At 38.0% G+C, this 19,496-nt stretch overlaps 1 protein-coding gene across 1 annotated transcript in view; it reads right to left on the bottom strand.

Moving 5' to 3' along the window:
• Positions 1-2,123: 2,123 nt before the first annotated feature.
• Positions 2,124-19,496, bottom strand: part of wol (Dolichyl-phosphate beta-glucosyltransferase wollknaeuel) — a 65,431-nt gene continuing 48,058 nt past the window's right edge. The window contains exon 4 of the mRNA XM_067132691.1: positions 2,124-7,039. Within this exon, the coding sequence (XP_066988792.1) occupies positions 6,912-7,039 (128 nt within the window). The 3' untranslated portion in view covers positions 2,124-6,911. The remainder of the gene's footprint in view (positions 7,040-19,496) is intronic.

Genomic DNA, 19,496 nt, shown 5'->3' with positions numbered 1-19,496 from the left:
AAGATGAGGAAATTCACCACTGTGAACCTGGTGATCACCATTTCACACACTACTCACTCAATGAAGCAGTTGGATCCATGTGCTAAATAGGGCAAACTTTGGTGCAACTTTGGAAGAACTTTGTTGTCCCTTGGCTGCCATTAAACTCAACGTGTCCACAACCCTGCAACATGGTCTCAGGCTGACCATTATGAAACCGGCTTGTTTGAAGAAACAAGGAATGAACCAGTGGAAATGTTCCAGAGTGAAAAACATAAAAGGTGCGACATGTCCCAGTGTCAAGCACTAAGAGTCAACTTTTGTGCCACAGTCGATGCAAGCCAGTGTGCCTGTCACCAAGTTCTAGCCTGCTAACAACTAGGTAAGAACCAAAAACCCATTCGTATTTTAATCTTTAATGTTTAAGCTATAATTAGGATTAATTGTAAAAATTCCATGAATGGTCAACCGAGTTATGAATTTTTTAATTACAATCACGGTGCCACCTTGGCACTGTTTCAGCACTTCAGTATTTTTGTTTTTTTGGCATTTGTGGTACTTTTGGGGGAGGGATGTTTTGTGATAATGTAAGATTAGCCATGACAGTTTTCAAGGTAATCTATGCATATTTAGTACCCCCCAAAGTTTTTGAAAATTACGTGTGTTTTTTGACTTAGAAAAATTTACCTTAATTTCATTTTGTTACAGATTCTTTGATAATTGCCGCAGAAGGCTGTGCTTTTACCAGAGTGTTCAACTAATGCCCTTCCTTCTGTGAAGAACCCATGCTGTTTCTAGAGACCAAAGTATTTTTGTACAAAAGTTTTGCTTTTTTGTAAATAAATTATATTTTTTTTCATTAGCGTTTCCTTTAACCCTTCTAATTAATTTGGTGATAATTAAAATATTTATAAATTTTACTTTCCTGAGGTGATCAGGCAGATGTATAGGTTGTCAGGCAAGAGGGACATCCTTCTATTCCACCTGAGAGCCAACCAAGTCAGGGGTGTTAACACATCCCTTGTCTACAGGAGAGATTACAGGCAGTCCCCGGTTTACAGTGGGGGTTTCATACCCAACGGCACGTGCACCTGAAAATCCCATAAACCAGAACAACATAATAATAATGGGAATGGCACTGTAAAACCGGGTTACGGCGCTGTAAACCCGCTTACAGCACTGTAAAAACAGGTTAACAGCCAAGCGCCGTAAAGTTGGAACATTGCCTGTACTCACTACAAGGGAATTGCTCAGGTACTGAGGGTAGCTGCCTGGCTCTTTACAGCCATCTTCTCCTACTTGATGTTCCTACAAGAACACATCTTTTCCTTAGAGCTTGTGGTGGCTGCTCAATAAGTGTAACTTTCCAAGCTCCACTGGACTAAAAAGCATAACACGTAAGGTTCACAGGTAGGCAAAAAGTAGGTGAATAAATGGTGAAATAGCTGGTCTCTCTCTCTCTCTCTCTCTCTTTAATTAGGTGTAATTGCAATAATAATATTACCACTTACCGATCAGCACTTCCCTTACACATAATGGGAGAGAAAAAGGGTTCCTCTGAATCTTCCTAGTGTAAGGTTCAGGCACAAATACCAAACTCTGGCACAGGGCCCTGTCAGCCCCTTGCACTGGTATATGCCAGGCTGTCAAGGAGGTTACAGAAGTCATCCTTCTGCTCACACATGCAATCCAGAAGCTTGAATTTCCAGGTAGTGATCAGAACGTCACCACTCATGTCCCAAAAGATGCTACTGCCCAACTTAGGAGTGAGTCTTCTACATAAAAGATGAAGGTTTGTATTCTCATAGGGACAAATACTAATTAATTTTTCCTAGATATATAACCCTGTAGTCCTTTAACATAATCCCACCAATAACCATAACCAAACTCATCCACCCCTGCTTGCCACCACTTAAGTACTTCATTAACAAGCTACAACATATTCTGGTATTGCCTGAAATAGGCCAAGAGCAATTTCTTTAAAAAAGATGTTCTTGTATGTTTACCTCATTACAATTTTCAAATTTGCAAAAACAAATCCATCATGCTAACCCTATAGGTCTGGAAATGTGATTCAATAAACTTGTAAAATTAGTCAGAATAATAATTTAGCAATATTATGAAGGTAAAAAGACTGTCATGTGTAAATTTTGAAATGTATCTTAATGTAGGCTAAATGCCAAGCAGGTATTACAAGTCAAATAACATTTAGCTATTTGTTACATGGGGGGGAGGGGTTAGACAGAATCAAATTGGTGCTAAAAAAATAAAATATCACAGAGGCTTAAAGGTAAAACTGTAACAGCCATATCACCTCTGTCATTTACTTCCTCAAAAAGTGAAGTGTGCCCACTGCAATACAACCTTTACATTGTGCATAATGTTAAAGAAATGTGAACATATTTTAAAATCAATTCCAAAAGAATTTAAAAGCTTAACAGTATAAGTGATCATATAAATCCAAATTACTGCTCACAACTAATTCATACACTGCACAAACTGAACTCTAATAATAGAATAATGAGAATATGCAAGGCATGCATGTGACTTATCATACCTATTTGCTGCTAATGATAACCACAACTTTTTCAATGTAAAAAGGAAGAAAATTGAATTAACTGATCACTCAAAAAATATCAAAGAAATGTAATACACACCAATTATAAAAGAAACTAAGTGCAGAGTGAATAATTTCAAAAGTTGTAAGAGAACTATATTCTCAAGGCTACAATGGACTGGGGTGAAGTCTAGCTGAGCATCACAAGCTTCTCCAGTTCCTGATGCAGAAATATCATTTGAAACAGTAAGGAAAAATCTACCTACAGTGTGAATGCACAGAATACATGCTTCTCCACAGTACACCATGAAAATAGTAGGCAGTCCCTGGTTATTGGTGGGGCTCTGTTCCAGTGGTGTAACGATAAGCGAAAATCAGCAATTTTCGGTTATTGGCACCTCTGTTAGGCATGTATCAGTGCCAATACAGTACATGATTATCTACGCCGAAAATCACCGATTTTCGTCGCTAAACAAGCGCTGAAAAACCAGACCGCCGATAACCAGGGACTGCCTGTACTGCATAACAATCGAAAACTTCTATATATCCATAACAGCTCAATGGTTAAAGGGAATACCTATTAATGCAACTTTCAGAATAGATATTTCCAAATAACTAATGATTTAACTAGAATTTTTTTTCAGTGGGCCACATTTTTAGACAACTTTAATCAGCAGGTTCAGTCACTGTGGTAAAAAAATATATATAAAGTACAAAAAACAAAACTTCATTAATCAGTCCCAGTTTGTTTTCTTCACAAAATCAGTATAAAAAATACCTTGATTCAAGCTCATGGAAATTTTTCTCCAGTTTAACGTTTGTAATGGTGCAGTGAAAGTCACCATAACCTACTGCAAAATATCAGTAAAAACAGCCACTGAATACAGTGATTTACAACTTTTCATTTCAGAAGCAAATCTATAAACAAGAGTCATTTTAATTTGAGTTACAAATAACTGCTATTTAATACTTCATATATTAAATGAAACTGCAGTTGTGATAGGAAATCCATTACAATGAAGAATTATATTAAAATCTGCAAAGCTCTCCTACAAGTAAGAAATATTCTCTAATTTATCTTACAGGAGAGGCTTCAAGTGGATGGGTGATGCTTCACAGTATAAAACCAGCACAACTAATTTCCATTTAATTTGAACCTGTATACAGCAGCGAGCCTCTTGTCCTGAATCATTGGGACCAAGAATGTTCGGGATATCTGATTTTTGGAGATAACTGATCCTAAGGCAAAAGCATGGCCTATATTATTTCAGCTAGCCTTGACAGTGTAAATAATGAATAGATATAAACTATATATAATGATTAAACATACAGAAAACATACCATACATAAAAAATGTTGAAAATATTAAGAAAACATCAAGAAAGGCAATGACAAATTCACAAAATAACTGACAAATTACTGAATTACCCATAACAATACAATAGCTTTTGGAATTATGCATGTCTTAAATACAGGTATGGCCAATGTATTAAATCCATATATAACATGTAATTGTTATAAAAGTAATAATTAGTACAGTAGCTCACTGAGATAACATTAAAGCATCTGAGCCTACCCTGCTATAAAAGAAACTCCGACATATCGTTGTTTATATACGAGAGTGCATGTTTTTGCCATAAAGGAGAGGTAGTGTATATTTATACCCTGTACCCTTAAACTTACTTTAAAATGCTTATAACAAAAATACACCTAAACCATTATTTTAACAGTTCACTGATTTTAAAATACTAATTTAATTGTTCTAACAACAAAATACACCCCTAAACCATCACATTTACAAAACACCCAATGTCATCTTAGATTACCCTCCTAAAACTGTTACTCTTAAGAATATACACCCCTAGAGCACTTATAACAATAATTTACTAATTTTAAAATACTAATATTAATGTAAAAACAACAAAATATCTATAAAATGTTTAATACAAATTAAATAAATCTTTAATACAAATTTCATAACTGTCTTACAGAAGTGTTATAACTAATCAAGTTAGTAATGTTTTCTCATAGTATTGAAGTTGTTCCATTTTCTTTTTTGCTAAAGAGTATATTTATATAAACAAACAGTATCTGTAAAGTAAGATAAAAGCCTATTATTAACCTGTTAAGCATCACCGATGGTATATCTTGGTCGGCCACATCCCATATCACAACGCCTTCAACAGAGCAACACATCCTACCTCTTTCAAGGATGGTGCACTACTGATTTCAGAGGCAAAATGCTCTTCCCTCTTATACATGTTGTAGGATGTCAGTTGGTAACACTATGAGCTAAATTAGCGGTAAATGGCAACTTTTTTTGAAGGCGAAAGATAGTCTGACAAGAGGACAATGATCTCCACCTCTGGCATCCATTGGTAAACAACTGATTTCTTTTTGTTTGATCCCATTTTCTCCCCAAAATAAGTGATCTAATGCAAAAAAAAAATCTTTTGCTCATTGCAGAGAATGATGATGACTACAATAAAAGAAAATAACAGTGCCTTTTCCATAATCAGCACAAAAATTACTCTCTCTCTCTCTCTCTCTTTCTCTGCTGTGGATTCCACAAACTTTTTGTTAGGATAAAGGAAACCCAGTGGAGTTCCCTTTATTTTTTGTTCACCCAAGGGTATGAAATTGAGTGTTCAGGATAAAGGATACCCTGTGAAGTTTTTTTTAGAAGTTTTTTGGATGATAAAGTCATGGAGCACATTGTAGCAGTGACGAACAGATTTTCCATCCAGTTTCTAGATGAATATTGTATATAGAAAGTTTGCCTACAATATCAAGTGCATAAAGTGGTATGACATAAATGAAAATGAAATGAAACAATTCTTTAATCTACTGGCTCTAGGTTTCAGGAAGTTGCATCTGAAAGAATAATTTTTTCCCTTTTATGTTTCATGCTTTCTACATTGTTCTATTATCCTAATATCTTTTTACAAAAATGAATATCAATGTAAAAAAGAACACATAAAAAACCATAAAAATTAGCATAGACAAATGACTGCTCTGCAAGCTAGAAAATGTGACGATATGGGAGCGGGAGCGGTGGCAGGTCTAATAAAAATAAGGACGCTCAACAGGTTAATGTAAACTGCAGGACAGTATTGTAGAGTATTGCAAAGTGAAATTACATTGTACTATAAGCATAAACACGTATTCATGTGTGGGTGATGCGGTTTCTCCCTCAATCAAATTCCCAGCATTCCTTTTGGCACCTGATTTGAAAATACAGTTCAGTGCTCGATCCGAACGGCGAAAAACCTCAAATTGATATTTCCATTTTGCACCGATATATCCAGAAGTATGATATACCACAGTCCGTTATCTCGGTGCGCTACTGTACAGGTAAGTAAAAAAGCTAAATTTATAACACTTGATTCTTGAATCTCTTATCATCAACTTGCATAAAATATGCGTAGTCTAGATTAGCCTGGAACATTTCTTAATTGGAAACAGCAAACATAGTATGTACAGAAAATATATTGGATGATTAAGTAAACTAACTGAATATAGTCCATCACAGCAATTGAATGGGTACTAATTAGTAATACAAAATAGTTGAATGTTTTATGCATTAGAATTCTGACAAATAGCTACAGTAAGTTATGCTATCCTAAATAATTTAAGGATGAATATTAAATGCAGGAATAAGAATAAGCTACCTTACATGTCATCAAATGAATAAAAGTTTCATATGAAGTGGCTTATATGATAACTAAAAAGAGCAGTATTGATTAGCAAAATAAGTAAAAATAAAAAAAAAACGTTTTGCTCTGATGATTCTTGAATGTAGCCCAAAACAAAACTTTTCCTTTACATCACAAGTTGAGCATTTAGTTTTCAACAGGCCACCCTTTATTCTTTATAAAATTAATAAATTTTTGTCAATATAAAATTTATGCTGTGCTCAAATTGCTTGTCAAAATAATAATAAAATAAAAAACCAAATCATCAAATACTTCTAATTATCACTATCACATACACCATTCCTCATCCATCATCCTTGGGTAAATAAATGGTAAAGAAACAGCATTTATTTAATTCAGTAGCCTATTATCTGCAGGTAACATAAGGCTTCTGTACTTGTAAAGAGGAAGAGTTGGCCAAAAGTTTTCTCTATAGGACTGTAATTCATACTCTACTATATTTATACTGTAAAGCCTAGTAAACCATCCATGATGTTCATCACATGACAATTATGGATAGTTTTATGTAGATCAGCTGACTGTACCCTATAGTGCCCACTAGAGGCCTGATGACCTCTATAACTGACATTTCACTATAAACTCCAGGATAAGAGGCTCTGCCCTGTTATCTACTTAATTTATTTAGTTATTAAAGCTTAAATTAAACTTCAATGGTTGTGCTACTTGGAATTTACTAAATTCTTCATATCTCCTCTTATTCTCCAAGCTCCTAATGTGTATCGTAACCATATCACAAACAGGTCAAAACCCATTTCAATCCAACTCAGTATAGGAGTCATCTTTGTTCCTGCAAAAAGAGACAGAGGTCTTGATTAAAATTAAGCTATGTCTAAAGGATAACTGTTTCTTATAAATAAAAAAAAATTGTATGACATTTTTACACAAATTTTCCTTTTATGGGGTAAGATGTAGCACTAAACTGCCTTCTGGCTAGTGCACTTTCTGCCTGAATGCCCACAGGGTCCCCTTCTCCATGATTTTTATATGCCTTCGTACTAGCCTCTGTCCCATTACTCCATTATCTACTACTTTCCTTATGCTCATCATATATCCAAATCATCTCAGTCCTGTTACCTTGTTCCATCTCCCAATCTCTGGATGTCACATTTATGGGCAACTTTCCAATTTGTAATAAGATCTCCACACTGCATTCCAGCCATAATTCTTAACTTTCCATTATCACAGCTTTTCAATATTTTCCCCTATTTACTGATGGAAAACTTTTTTAACCAATTGTCTTACAACAACTTTCCAATTCATCTTGGCCGTTCCTTTTCCTTTTTTTCTTACTCCAATCTCAATGTATCCCCCAGGAGACAGATAATGTGTCCAAAAAGTATATAAAATATTTTTGTTTCACTAACAAACCCATCATTTACAGAGCCCATTTTTTTCTTTTGCCTTAATAAACCTAATTGTGCATTTCTATGACCATTCAGGTACATAAGAACCTCACTCGCTATTACCAAAGTATTTTCTTGATTTAGCTGTATTGGGGGGGGAGGGGTTGATTACTTTACTCCTTTCGCCATTATAGTAATTCACAGTTATTCCCTTCAATGCTCTCTGCATTGTCCATTAAAAAAATTTAATGGAATAAACAATGATTTGGAAAGGTTTGTCACGAGTAAATAAGTGTTTTGCTCCCTTTCTCAGCTTTGTAGGGTGGTATGATTTCACCACCAACCTCCAGCAATGTGCAACACAAAGGAACCATGTGACATTCAACCACTCATGTCTTACCTGTGCTTTTATTTCCATAAATCTGCAAGCATCTCCAGCCTCCCTTGTCATAGCTCTAATGAAACTGGGTCTGAGTCTTCCGATTTTATCATAAACTTTTATGATGAAATGAATTATTTGGATACTTACCTACTGTTAAAGTTACCTTACATCTTTGTGAAATTATGTGCAATTGTCATTCAAAATAAACAAAAGAATAAACCTTGGCTGACCCACAAATAATGTCTGTAATCACCTGTTTCCACAAGGTGGCATTGGAATGTTTATGTCCTTGTCAGAATTCCTCATGACCACCCACTAATATGTGGGGAGGCTGTGTGGTGTCCACTTTAACAGTAGGTAAGAATCCATACAATTAACTTCATCATATAAATTTTCATTATTTGGGATGAATCTTACCTACTGTTAAAGTCAGCTGACAACTGCATCGAATGAGGATGGTGGGTTATTGCACCTAGAGAACATCCACTCAGCCAACGAAATAACATCTTTTTTAAAGTGAAAAAGCTTCTAAACTTTCTTGCTTGTTGTGTGATCCTTCCTAGTAGGCACTGTCGCCAGATGGTGGATCCACAACATGTGTAAAGTCCTCATAGCTAGATTTGTCAGAGGAGCCTTACAGGGGTAAAAGTTATCTATCTTGTAGAGTAATAGTTACTCCTGTGTCAGAGTTGAAACCCCACAGCTGACAGTCCAAACCTAAAATCAATGACTACCTTCAAATATAAAGGTACACTCCTACACACTAATGTGTACCTTCATGCTTCCCAAACTCAGCACTGGGATTTCCTAACATACTACAGATAGGAGAAACGGGAAGATTATCTCGTATCTGGTTCAGGAGAAAATCATCCCATCATGACAATTCTCACAAGAAATTTTTGTCTTGCAAACAAAGCAAGGTAAAATTAAGTTCCACATCCCCTGAGCTGCATTGACAACCTTCTCTAGCAAATTAAAAAGGAAATTAAAAGCATACTTACAGCAAGGATGTTGCGATGTTGTACTTTCAAACAATGGCAAATGATCTGGTTTCGACTCTACATGCACTGACTTTATAAAGCAATGTAGAAAAAGACACATCATTCTTGAACATAGGAGTGTTTGGTCTCCTAACACCAAAAAATAAATTCTTAATTCCTCCTCTTCAAGAATTAAGTCTTTCTAGATAAATCTTTAGCTATAATTGGATATAAAAGAGCTTTCTCTTCACTGACTACTAAAACAGTCAAATTAGCCAGCGTCACAAATCTGGGAAGGTGCTCTACTTTGATATTGTTTTTAGCCCTAAACAATAAGGAAAAAATGTGTCTCCTTAAACGAAGCCTTAAGAGAAATGGCTTGAAGCTTACTAATACACTTAGCTATAGCAAGAACTAAAGGAAAAAGTTTTTTGGAAGTTAAGTTCTTAAAGGAAGCTTTATCCCAACGCTCAAACCGAGATAGTGTCATATTATGGGGCTTCCAGCTCAAAAGATCAGAAGACCTTCAGTTAGCATGTCCCAGAACTGAAGACAGTGTAAAGTGATATAGTTTAAGCTATAGAACAGAAAGTTGGTTTGTGCACCTGAGATACCAGAAGAACTTGATAGTTATCTATAAAGGTATAGGTGCTGGAAATCCCTCAGGGCAAGCACCAAGGTCAATAAACTGACCACTGTTGTTAAAGTTTAAGAATGGAAGGCCTTCTAAACTTAAGGATTGGTTCCCTGTCTGCTCTTGAAAAGAATCTAACTCACAAGACACAGATGACAGTTTCTACGTAATCAGATGAGGCATGTGGAGGTTTTGATGGAATCTGTCTAAGATCTTTCTTGATTGGCAGAAGTGAAGAACTTCTACATCCAGTAGAGGTACCTCAGGAAACAATTTCCTTTGGGGCCACTACCAGCTAACAAAAGCTTGTGTTCTCAGACTCCCAGCTTGTTGAAAACTTACTGGAGAGCAAATTGAGGAAAAGCATAAGGGTCTAGATTTCACCACTCTCTATGCCACTGATCCTGACATGGAGCACAGTAAACTGGGAGTTTTGCATTTTGGGTCATGAACAGATCGGTGTCTGGGGCTCACCAAAGGTTCCACAACTTCTGACATACTTGAGAATGAAGAAACCATTCTGACAGAAGACTATTTCCTGCGGAGTTGGTCTATGATAACATGTTTTGTGTTGTCTCCCTCGGACAAACTGTAGTAAAAGAATCATGTTTGTGGACTTTGTCCAAAGGAGAAGTTTCTCTGCTGGCCTGAACAAATTTCTTGACTTTTATTACCTTATGTAAGAAAAAGAGGTTGTATTGTTAGAGCAGAATGTGACTGTCTTGTCTTTGATTTGATGTTTTACTTGCATAAGGCCTTCCAACCTGCCAAGTGCTCTAGGTTGTTTGTATGCATTTTGCTTGTTATAGTCCTAAATGCTCTAGGTTATTTGTATACATTTTGCCTGCTATAGTCCAACTTCCCTAATATTTTGAGAACCAAGTGACCCAGAAGAGATAGTCACTTCTTGGCTCATGGCTTGATAGTCACTTCTTGGCTCATGGCTTTTAAGGGTCAAAACTCTCTCAGCAGTGATGGAAAATGTCTAACCGTCTCTGTCTGAAAAGCCCAAAAAGAAAGAGAGTTGACTTTCATCCTTAGATAAACAACTGACTCAGCCAGAGATGAACAGACTTGCCAACACTGATCAGAATGCCCAGCACCGGGACCAAACGCAGTTGACTCCCTCCCGCTACTGGAGCTAAAACATGGGAGAATAGTGTAGCAGCATTGTGCTCAGACTAACACACCCAGCTTGACCTGGAAGACCTTCCCTCGACTGAGGATGAACTGGGACATGGAAGTACACATGGCGGATACTGACAGAAAATATCCAGTCACCCTTTCGGAAGGTTCCTAAGGCTGAACCGAATGATACCATCCAAAAGGGAGCAAAACGAACAAACTTTTTGTGGCTGGAAACTTCCAATACTGGTCTCCAATCCTCCCCATTCCCAAGCCTTGGGAACAAGAAAAAGTTGATGGTAAAACCTCAGTGACCAGTCTAAAATTGGCTCAATTGCTTTCTTGCATAATTACTTTCTGATCTCCTCCAAAACTCTGAATGTGTGTGTGTGACGAGGGTTGGCAGGGAAGGATATCTGGGATGCTGACAGGATGGAAGAGTAACAAAAGGTACAAAGTGTCCTTCCTTAGAACCATCTCTACCCAAGCTACCCAAGGCTCTTCTCTGAAGTTTGCCAGACACTCCAAAAAAACTCTGTAAATGGCCTCCTACTTGACCTTGAGAGCTCAAACCATCATTTAAGATTGCCTTTGTGATTCTGTCACTTAGAACATGAGCCTAGATCACCTTGAAAGAGTTTACTGAAGAACTTGAGAACAATTTGGATTGATATTGTGCACAGAACTTTCATGTTGAAAAGGCTGCTGGCACTGAATGCTAGATGGAAAACTTCAAAGGCTGTGCAAAGACCTCTATTCTCCTGGTTTGAGACATCCTTGGTGATGGCCTTAACACTTCTGGGTTAGGGAGACCTCATTAATCACGACTGTTCCCATTACTTTAAAACTGAGTTGCAAAAAACATGAGACCCTCTCTAAGCTTCAGAAATAGGTATATCAAGGTCAGATTAATATTTCAACAAATCAAGAACCACATCCCCTTCAAGACTAACATTTATCTAATTATTATTATTATTATTTATTTACTGTATTTTTTAACCTGGCACAGTAAATGAACAGTCATGCTAAGAATAATAAACTGACTTCATAAGTGCTTCCACCCCACTATTAGGCCAAAGTACCTTATTGATTTGAGAGCTCTTCACTTCCATGGGGAAGGCAACTTGAAAAACTTGTCTCTTGAATGGAGGAAGGGTGAAAATCTGACATTGTCATAACATGTAGCTCTAAGCAGCTTCATAAAACTGGAAACCAAAGCAATCAAATCTGAGAACCAAATTTAATGGATACACTTTTGAGATAGCCTCAAAATCCACTTGAAGAGAATCAGATAGATTTGACTTCTTACTCGTTTTAATATGAGCTGAGGCAGAAGCATCAAAAATAGTGCTGATTAACAGATTCATCTTCAGCAAAAAAGGAAAGGGTAAAGCAGAGCAACACGAACTTTGAATCACTCAAAAAACCAAAAGAGATTATCTGAATCAGGCTTGAAATATGTTAAGTCTAAAGGAAGAACTGAGACAGTAGAAAACAGTAATTCCACAGACTGAAACAGTGAAGCAATATACACCTGAGATGATGACACACCCGGGATCACCAGCAATGACGTCACTGGATGCCAGTGGGGAGCGCAAGATGGCTGAGAGGGAAATGGTATGGGGATCTTATATGACACCACCATGGAAGACACACTTATCTGCCTAACTTTTCAACAATAAATCCCAAAGAGACGAAAGTTCTGACTCGAGTGACTACTCTCCTGAGACAACAGAAGGAACTGTCTGCACAACACCAGAAGTGGTAGCAGAGGAAAGCCTCAAGTACAAATAGGTGACACACGAGGAACTGAGTGAGAGGGGAAGGGTTTAACATTGGAAACGGAAGGGATAAATGATGACACAGAGTAAGTAAAAATTGAACACAGTTCAGAAACTCTCCAAGTAACTGGAATACTAAGCTTATAGACCCTAGATAACTTGATAGGATCAGCAAACACCAATACCACTCTTGCCAAATGATGATACCACGTGAGCCGACTGACGTGAATGCTAACCTCTATCAAATAAATCTTTTGAAGAACAAGTCCATTATGAGACAGTAGATGGATGACTGAGAGGTGGTGAACAACACAAACCTCTGTCCTGAAACAAGCCTTTGTTCCCTGGCAGCAACAAAAGCCTACTGATACAGGGCAGTCTAAAGGGTGGGCTACAGAGAGACTAAGGCTCCAACGCCTCTCTTAGAGGGGAAACCGAAAAGGTCGATCACTATGGGAGGGACCTCGATCCTTACCTATAATATACTTGGTCAAGTGCGTAATTAACAATAGAAGTAAGCCCATATCTTCAAGTTTATCTATCTTGTTTCTCCTAAACCACACAGGCAGCATTACAAGGAAAAGAAGGAATGAGAAAAGAAAGGAAAAGAAGGAATGAGAAAAGAAAGGAAAAGGAATGAGAAAAGAAAGGAAAAGGAATGAGAAAAGAAAGGAAAAGGAGGAATGAGAAAAGAATGACACAGGAAGAAGAAAGAATATACAGAATAGACTTATGACCAGACTTAACTGATTGCCTATGTAAACTAACAAACACTCACATCTTCCAATAACTCCAAAAATGATTCATTTTCATCAAACAATTCCTGACATTCTTACACCAAGAGGAAATAAATTAAAATCACACTCATTACCCCTATAGGTAGCACCTGTGTGACCTCCATGCTCAACCAAATTCACTCATTTCACACAATACTCCTTCATATAGAACCTAATGCTTGCTGTTGATGATAAAATGAAAATCAGAAAACAAGCACAATGTGCTGTACAGGAGAAAAACTGCCAGAAATAGTAGAAATGATTACATCTAATTCACATCATAAGCACAAGGACAAGGCATGAAGAATCGTGACAAGAATTCTTCACGCCTGACAAGAATGTAAACATTCCAATGCCAGCTGGTGGAAAACAAGTGATTACTGACAGTCCATGGATCAACAAAGCATCATTCTTTTGTTCAATATGAATGCCAATTGCCCCTCACAGCATATGGATGTTTGCTAACTTTAACAGTAGGTAAGAGTCATCCCAAATACATGTAATTCCCATCAGGGTACCTTTCTATTCTGCCCTCTGACTCCTAATGGAGGAACCCCAATTCATGAATTTAAGCCCTTCCAAAAAGTATGTTGTCATGCAATTATTCATAAACTAAAAGTTTCTTGACAGCATTCCTTTGGGTCCTATCTGCAACCCCTTTCATTCCTTTTACTGTACTTCCAGTCATATCTTTCTTCCATCTTGCTATCCACCCTCTCCTAACAATTATTTCACAGTGCAACAGCAATGTTTTCTTCCTGTTAAACCTTTCAAACCTACCTATTCTCAAATTCCTTTCCAGTGCTAAATGACCTCATAGGTCCCAGTGCTTGGCCTTTAACCTAAACTATATATTCGTTCCTTCCTTCCTTCCAAATACAGAAATCCAATTAGTCTGTTCTACACCCCTAATAATTATAACAATAATATATTTTATACAGAATAACAATAGTTTCAAATACAGAAAACAATAATAAATAAATACAAATGACAAATACATAGAATAATGTTCATTTACCTTCAATTTCCCTTTATTAAGGATTCCTATTAGCATACAACGACAACGTGGGGGAAGATGACGGGTTTTGTCTGGAAGGGGACTCGACTATCAAGAAAGCTTCAGGCTATGAACTTTCTAGGGTAATCTCTTTTCCAAGTTCCTTTGTATGCTTTGTAAACATACCACTAGGATCTGCTGTGGTTCACTGGGTGTCTGTCTTGCTAAGATCCTGTCCAAGACACTTGATTTTTGCCTGTTTTAAGATTTGTCTGAAGTGAGATATCACAATGTCATTAAAAATGTTTATGGCACAGCTTGCTACAGCTTTATCTGGATGACAATTTTCAGCAACACCTTGCAGTCCTTCCCTTACCCCACACATTTGCTCAATTAAAGAGGAAGGGACATCTCATGTCTCCACCTCCCCAGGAAACTTTCTCAACTGTCTGTTGTGACTGCTCCTTATGAAGGTCTAGGAGTTCTTCAGTGGTGAGTTAAGCACTGTATCCCTCCAACAGCTTCACATCACCACCATCTACCTTCAAGCCCTAAGTCTTGCCCAGAGACAATTTCCCTGACAACATGAACAGCAAGTTCAGGCTAAAATCGCACTGTGTAACACAATCAGGCCACAATTACAACCTGGCAGAATTCTTGGTCCTTGAGTCACTTCTCTCCAGACTTTGTCTATGAGACTTCAACAATTAAGGACATGAAAATGATCTTTCCAAAACTCTCTGCAGATGAGCTCTGTGTCTCAAGTCACTTCAAAAGTGCCTTGCTGGTCCATGGGTTGGAGGAATGGAATGGTGATGGGAAGGAACTAGATTGTGATGAACCTGCATTCCTCCAACAATGCATCTCCCAAGCGTGGAGGATGAACAGGAGCATTGTCAAGGATAAGCAAGACCCTGAGTGGCTAACCTCTCTCCAGCAGGGCTAAGCACTTCATCCACCCATTCAACGAAAAAAAAATTGCCGTCACCCAAGCCTTACTATTAGCTTTCCATTCAATGTTTTCTGTACATTTTTTTAAAACCCTCTAACTTTCTTACTGATACATGCTTGTATATCAGTACTCCTTACTTTTCAAGTCCCCACCCACATTACCACACAACATAAGAGTCGGCCTATCTTTTATATGCTTGTGTCTGGGAAATACCTTCTCCTCCTGAGTAGTACATGCCCTCCTTGGCATTTTTTTTCCAGAAGCCTGTCTCTTCAAAAACTTGTTGGGGCAGGTATTCTATAACATATTTTTCGTCACTTTTTTTTTATCTGAGCTGGCAGCCTCTCCATGCCTCTTGACAATGAATACCACTTCTTTTTTTTTTAATTTATCAAACCATCCCCTGCTTGCCTTAAACAATTTCACATCTTTTATCACTTGTTCCAGGGGTTTTCTTTATAAGTCCAACATGCAACTGCCCCAATTTTCACTGATGTTTCTCATTTACCTAGATTAACAAGGACTTTTCAACATCATCAGTTGTTTGTGTTCTTGGCTTTTCCATCACTTGAACCTTTGCCACATTAGTTCTCTTGGTTCCTTCTTCTTACCCAATACAGTCAACCCTCATTGAACCGGACCCAGTTAATCCGGATATCGGATAAGATGGACACCAAAGAGGGTCAGCTGATTTAAAATATGTAATGTTCGACCATGATTTAAGATAGTCACTGTTCCTCTCCTCGTCACATACCGTTTTCCTTTTTATTTACCAAAGGTAAATGAAAAACTTTTCATTTATATTTTCATTTTATATAGACTGTTCTTTATTTACACTGTACTAAACCGAAATGCTTTTAACTTGTAACCAATTTAACTTGCACACAGTACATACCATCGTTAAGAAATACTATTGTCTGGAAGGGTAGGAAGTATCGTAGCCAATCACCGAGCATTAACAGTTTTACCTATCTGCTGCCTGACTGGTAGCTACAGTACGGTGCTTTGTATGTTTTTTTAGGAAAGAAAAGACATGACAAATGTAAACTTTATGAAAACAAAAGCTGAGTTACTGAACAATACTTGTGTTTATGTGGCAAATGACATGACAGAGAAAGAGAGAGAGAGAAAATTATTGCCAGTTTCCTCTATGCAGCGTAATTATATCCTTGAGAGATTAAAGAGAAGAATTTTGTTTTAAAGGTATGTCAATGCAGCATTAGTAAATATCTTCTGAAGAAGAAGAAAAAAAAATATATTATATATAATATATATATATATATATATACAGTATAACTCGGTCCAAAAACGCTAATTCGTTCCAGAAGAAGTGTCTAAGATTTGATTTTTGTCGAATTCTGAGTTAATTTCTCCCATAAGAAATAACTGAAAATGGATTAATCCATTCCTGACCACCAGTCATTACCCCAACCTTGACTTTTTATACAAAACTTTACACAAATTACAATTAAATAAGTTCAGAGTTGAATAACTTACCATATCAGAAGCACTTTTTACATTTTTAAATGCATACTGTATAAAAAATATTGGCTTATGACCAATGCGGCCGTATTACTGATGATAGACCGAGCGCCATAGGCTAGGCTAGGTAGCCTATAGGCACTACCAGAATGTACTGCAGTGGGTACACATGAAAACTGTTGTTAATAATGATAACATTGAAAAACAAGCCAGATTATCACATTAAATTAATAATACAATATTTCTGGGTTATTCGACCTGTGTCACCCGGTGAAATATCCATTCAGCAAATATTTCTAGGTAAATTCATTGCTAAATATACCAGAGAGAAAGCAAAAATGCAAAGCTGGGGTTACTACCCCAGTGCAAGCTCCATAAAATGGAGTCAGTGTATATGAAAGGGTGAGTTTGTCACTATCACAGGTCCCCGCCCTGTAGACATTCCCAATGTCAAAAGTCCCCAGAGCGAGGTGCGAAACATACGGCACTGCTCATGATTGGATGAAAATCAACAAACCAGCGCCATCTGCATTCCATTTTTAGCACCCAATCTTCTTCAGTTGTGTTTCTTTGTGTTTTTTTTGGGCTTTATTTTCCTGCATGATGGCATCTTCCAGGAATTATCATCTTCTAAGTTGAGTACCATCTCTTTTTTTTTTTAGGCGGTTGGGGATTCATCCTTTATTTCCTCCTAATTGTTTGATTTTGGGGACAATATAACGCCCGCCTCGGCCGCCTTTCTCCGGCCTCATGTCACCTTCAGTCTCAACAGGGTTTTTTGGTGGGGTTCGTTCCCCTTCCGTTTATTTATATTTATGTTTTTATGTATATCCTACATAATTTCATATTTATTTAATTATTTTAGTTTTGTTACCCTTTCCCTGAGAGTTGGTCCTAGGTTCTTAGGCTAGGGTTTCCCCCTCGGGCCTATTCTGATCTTAATCAGTCTTATTTGAATTAATTTTGGGACCCTCACTTCCTTCAGCTCTTGGGTATATTATCTGAGATGGTAACGTTATGCCTTTTAGTTTCATTTTATGTTTAGCAAGACGGATGATAGGGATATTTACAGATTATGTTGGTTGTTTATTTTTTTAGAAGGTCGGCCATTTTACCTAGGAGAGCTGTTATATCAGCTCAGTGGTTTGGTTCACCCTTCTACATGTGTCATTTATTATTTGAATTAATTATTTATTATATATTATTTGTGAGGTTAATTTTTATAGCCTAGTCAGTTAGATACCGTGTTCCCTCCTGGGCTACCCTCCCTGGCGCTGGTTGGCCTCGTTAGGTTAGCCTAGGAAGTTAGGAAGCGGTTCTGCTCCCCTTCCTTTGGAAGGAGGTTAGTGTGTAGGAGGGTCTCATGTTATGCGCTTCCCTGATGTTTTGTTGGTTTGGATGGAGGTGTTAGGCCTGCGTTTTTTCCTCCCCTCTCCCTATTTAGGCCTTTTATTTTGGACTCCTGAGTCCTAAAAAGGTTAAGCTGGAATAGCGAGGTATCTTTACTCATAGCCTACCCTTGTCCGAGCCACAGATTTGGGACAGCACTCCATTTTCATGGGTATTCCCCCTCTCCTACCACCTTCTCCCTCTCCTCCCTGCTCTTTCCCCCTTGGTTTGTTTTGCATACTATCAGTTAACTTACCAAGGCTTGAGAGCTCTTAGCCCTTACCATTCCCTTAATAGCCTACATTCCTTACCCTGCATCGATTGGTTCTCCCTTGTTCTCTCTGCCCAGGGTTACCAATCTTGACTGATCGGCACCCTGTTGAGAACTTGTCTGGTGTCTAGAGGTGCCTCCCACTCCTGGCCACCATGCTTTGTTTACCATTCACATGCGTTCTTGGCCTTTAGAGGGTTCCCTGTCCTCTCCTTCTGTGATAGTCTTTCATGCATGTTCTGCTCCTCAGGAGGAAGAAAGGGGTGGGCCTTCTAATTAAGGGGTGCTCTCCACTCCCTGGCTGCCTCTAGTGGTCCCCCTCCTCCATTGGCCTGTCCCCTCCCTTCCCTAATGTTCAGTGTGAAATCCGATTCCCCCAGCCAGGGTGTTATTCTCTTGGACCGTCACTGTCGGGAGAGCGCTTTTCTCGGTAGCCAGTTAGAGTTTTCCACCTGACTGTCTTCTGTTTACATATTCAGTACGCCTGCTAGTGTTTATCCGCTTTGTTTATCCTCTGTTCTATTTATTTAGAACATTGTTCAGTTTTACCTCATCTATCTTAACTTTGACTAGTTACTTTACGTGTTTTCCGCTAGGTGGTCGGGTTTTTGTTACCCTCCTTTCTTGATACCACTCCGGTGGGTATGGTGTTTGGTCAAGGTCCGGTGCTATTTTCACCTCCCCGATTTCACTATATCACAATAACGTGACTATTTATTGCCGCCAAAGCGGAAATTCTTTGATTGTTTAAGTTTGTTAACCATTCACTGACGCATGTTATCAGTGGACCTCTTGTATCTCGGATTTAATTATGGTTTAGTTTTTTATTTGGCATGTATAAGCTAATTTATACCTCATCCTTGTCTGCCGGAATTTTCAGCGGGGTCTGAACCGGACTTTCTGCATGCCCAGTCAATCTTTATTATCCTAAGACGCTACTCCATACCGTGCCTTATTAGCATACTCATGTATCGTCCACTTACAGGTGGTGCGTTGTCATGAGCAGGGGCATTTGGCGGTCCTCCAACAGGCGAGTGGGCATTGAAGTTTGTAGGTCCCACTCCGGATCGCTGTCCACGTGGAGGATCTTATTGTCTGGTTATCCGATGGTTGTGAGGTGTGCAAAACGCTC

This window comes from Macrobrachium rosenbergii, chromosome 32, assembly GCF_040412425.1.
Source record: "Macrobrachium rosenbergii isolate ZJJX-2024 chromosome 32, ASM4041242v1, whole genome shotgun sequence".
Classification (NCBI taxonomy): domain Eukaryota; kingdom Metazoa; phylum Arthropoda; class Malacostraca; order Decapoda; family Palaemonidae; genus Macrobrachium; species Macrobrachium rosenbergii.
The sequence above is the reverse complement of the archived record's forward strand: the minus strand, read 5'-3'. Positions and strand labels throughout refer to the sequence as shown.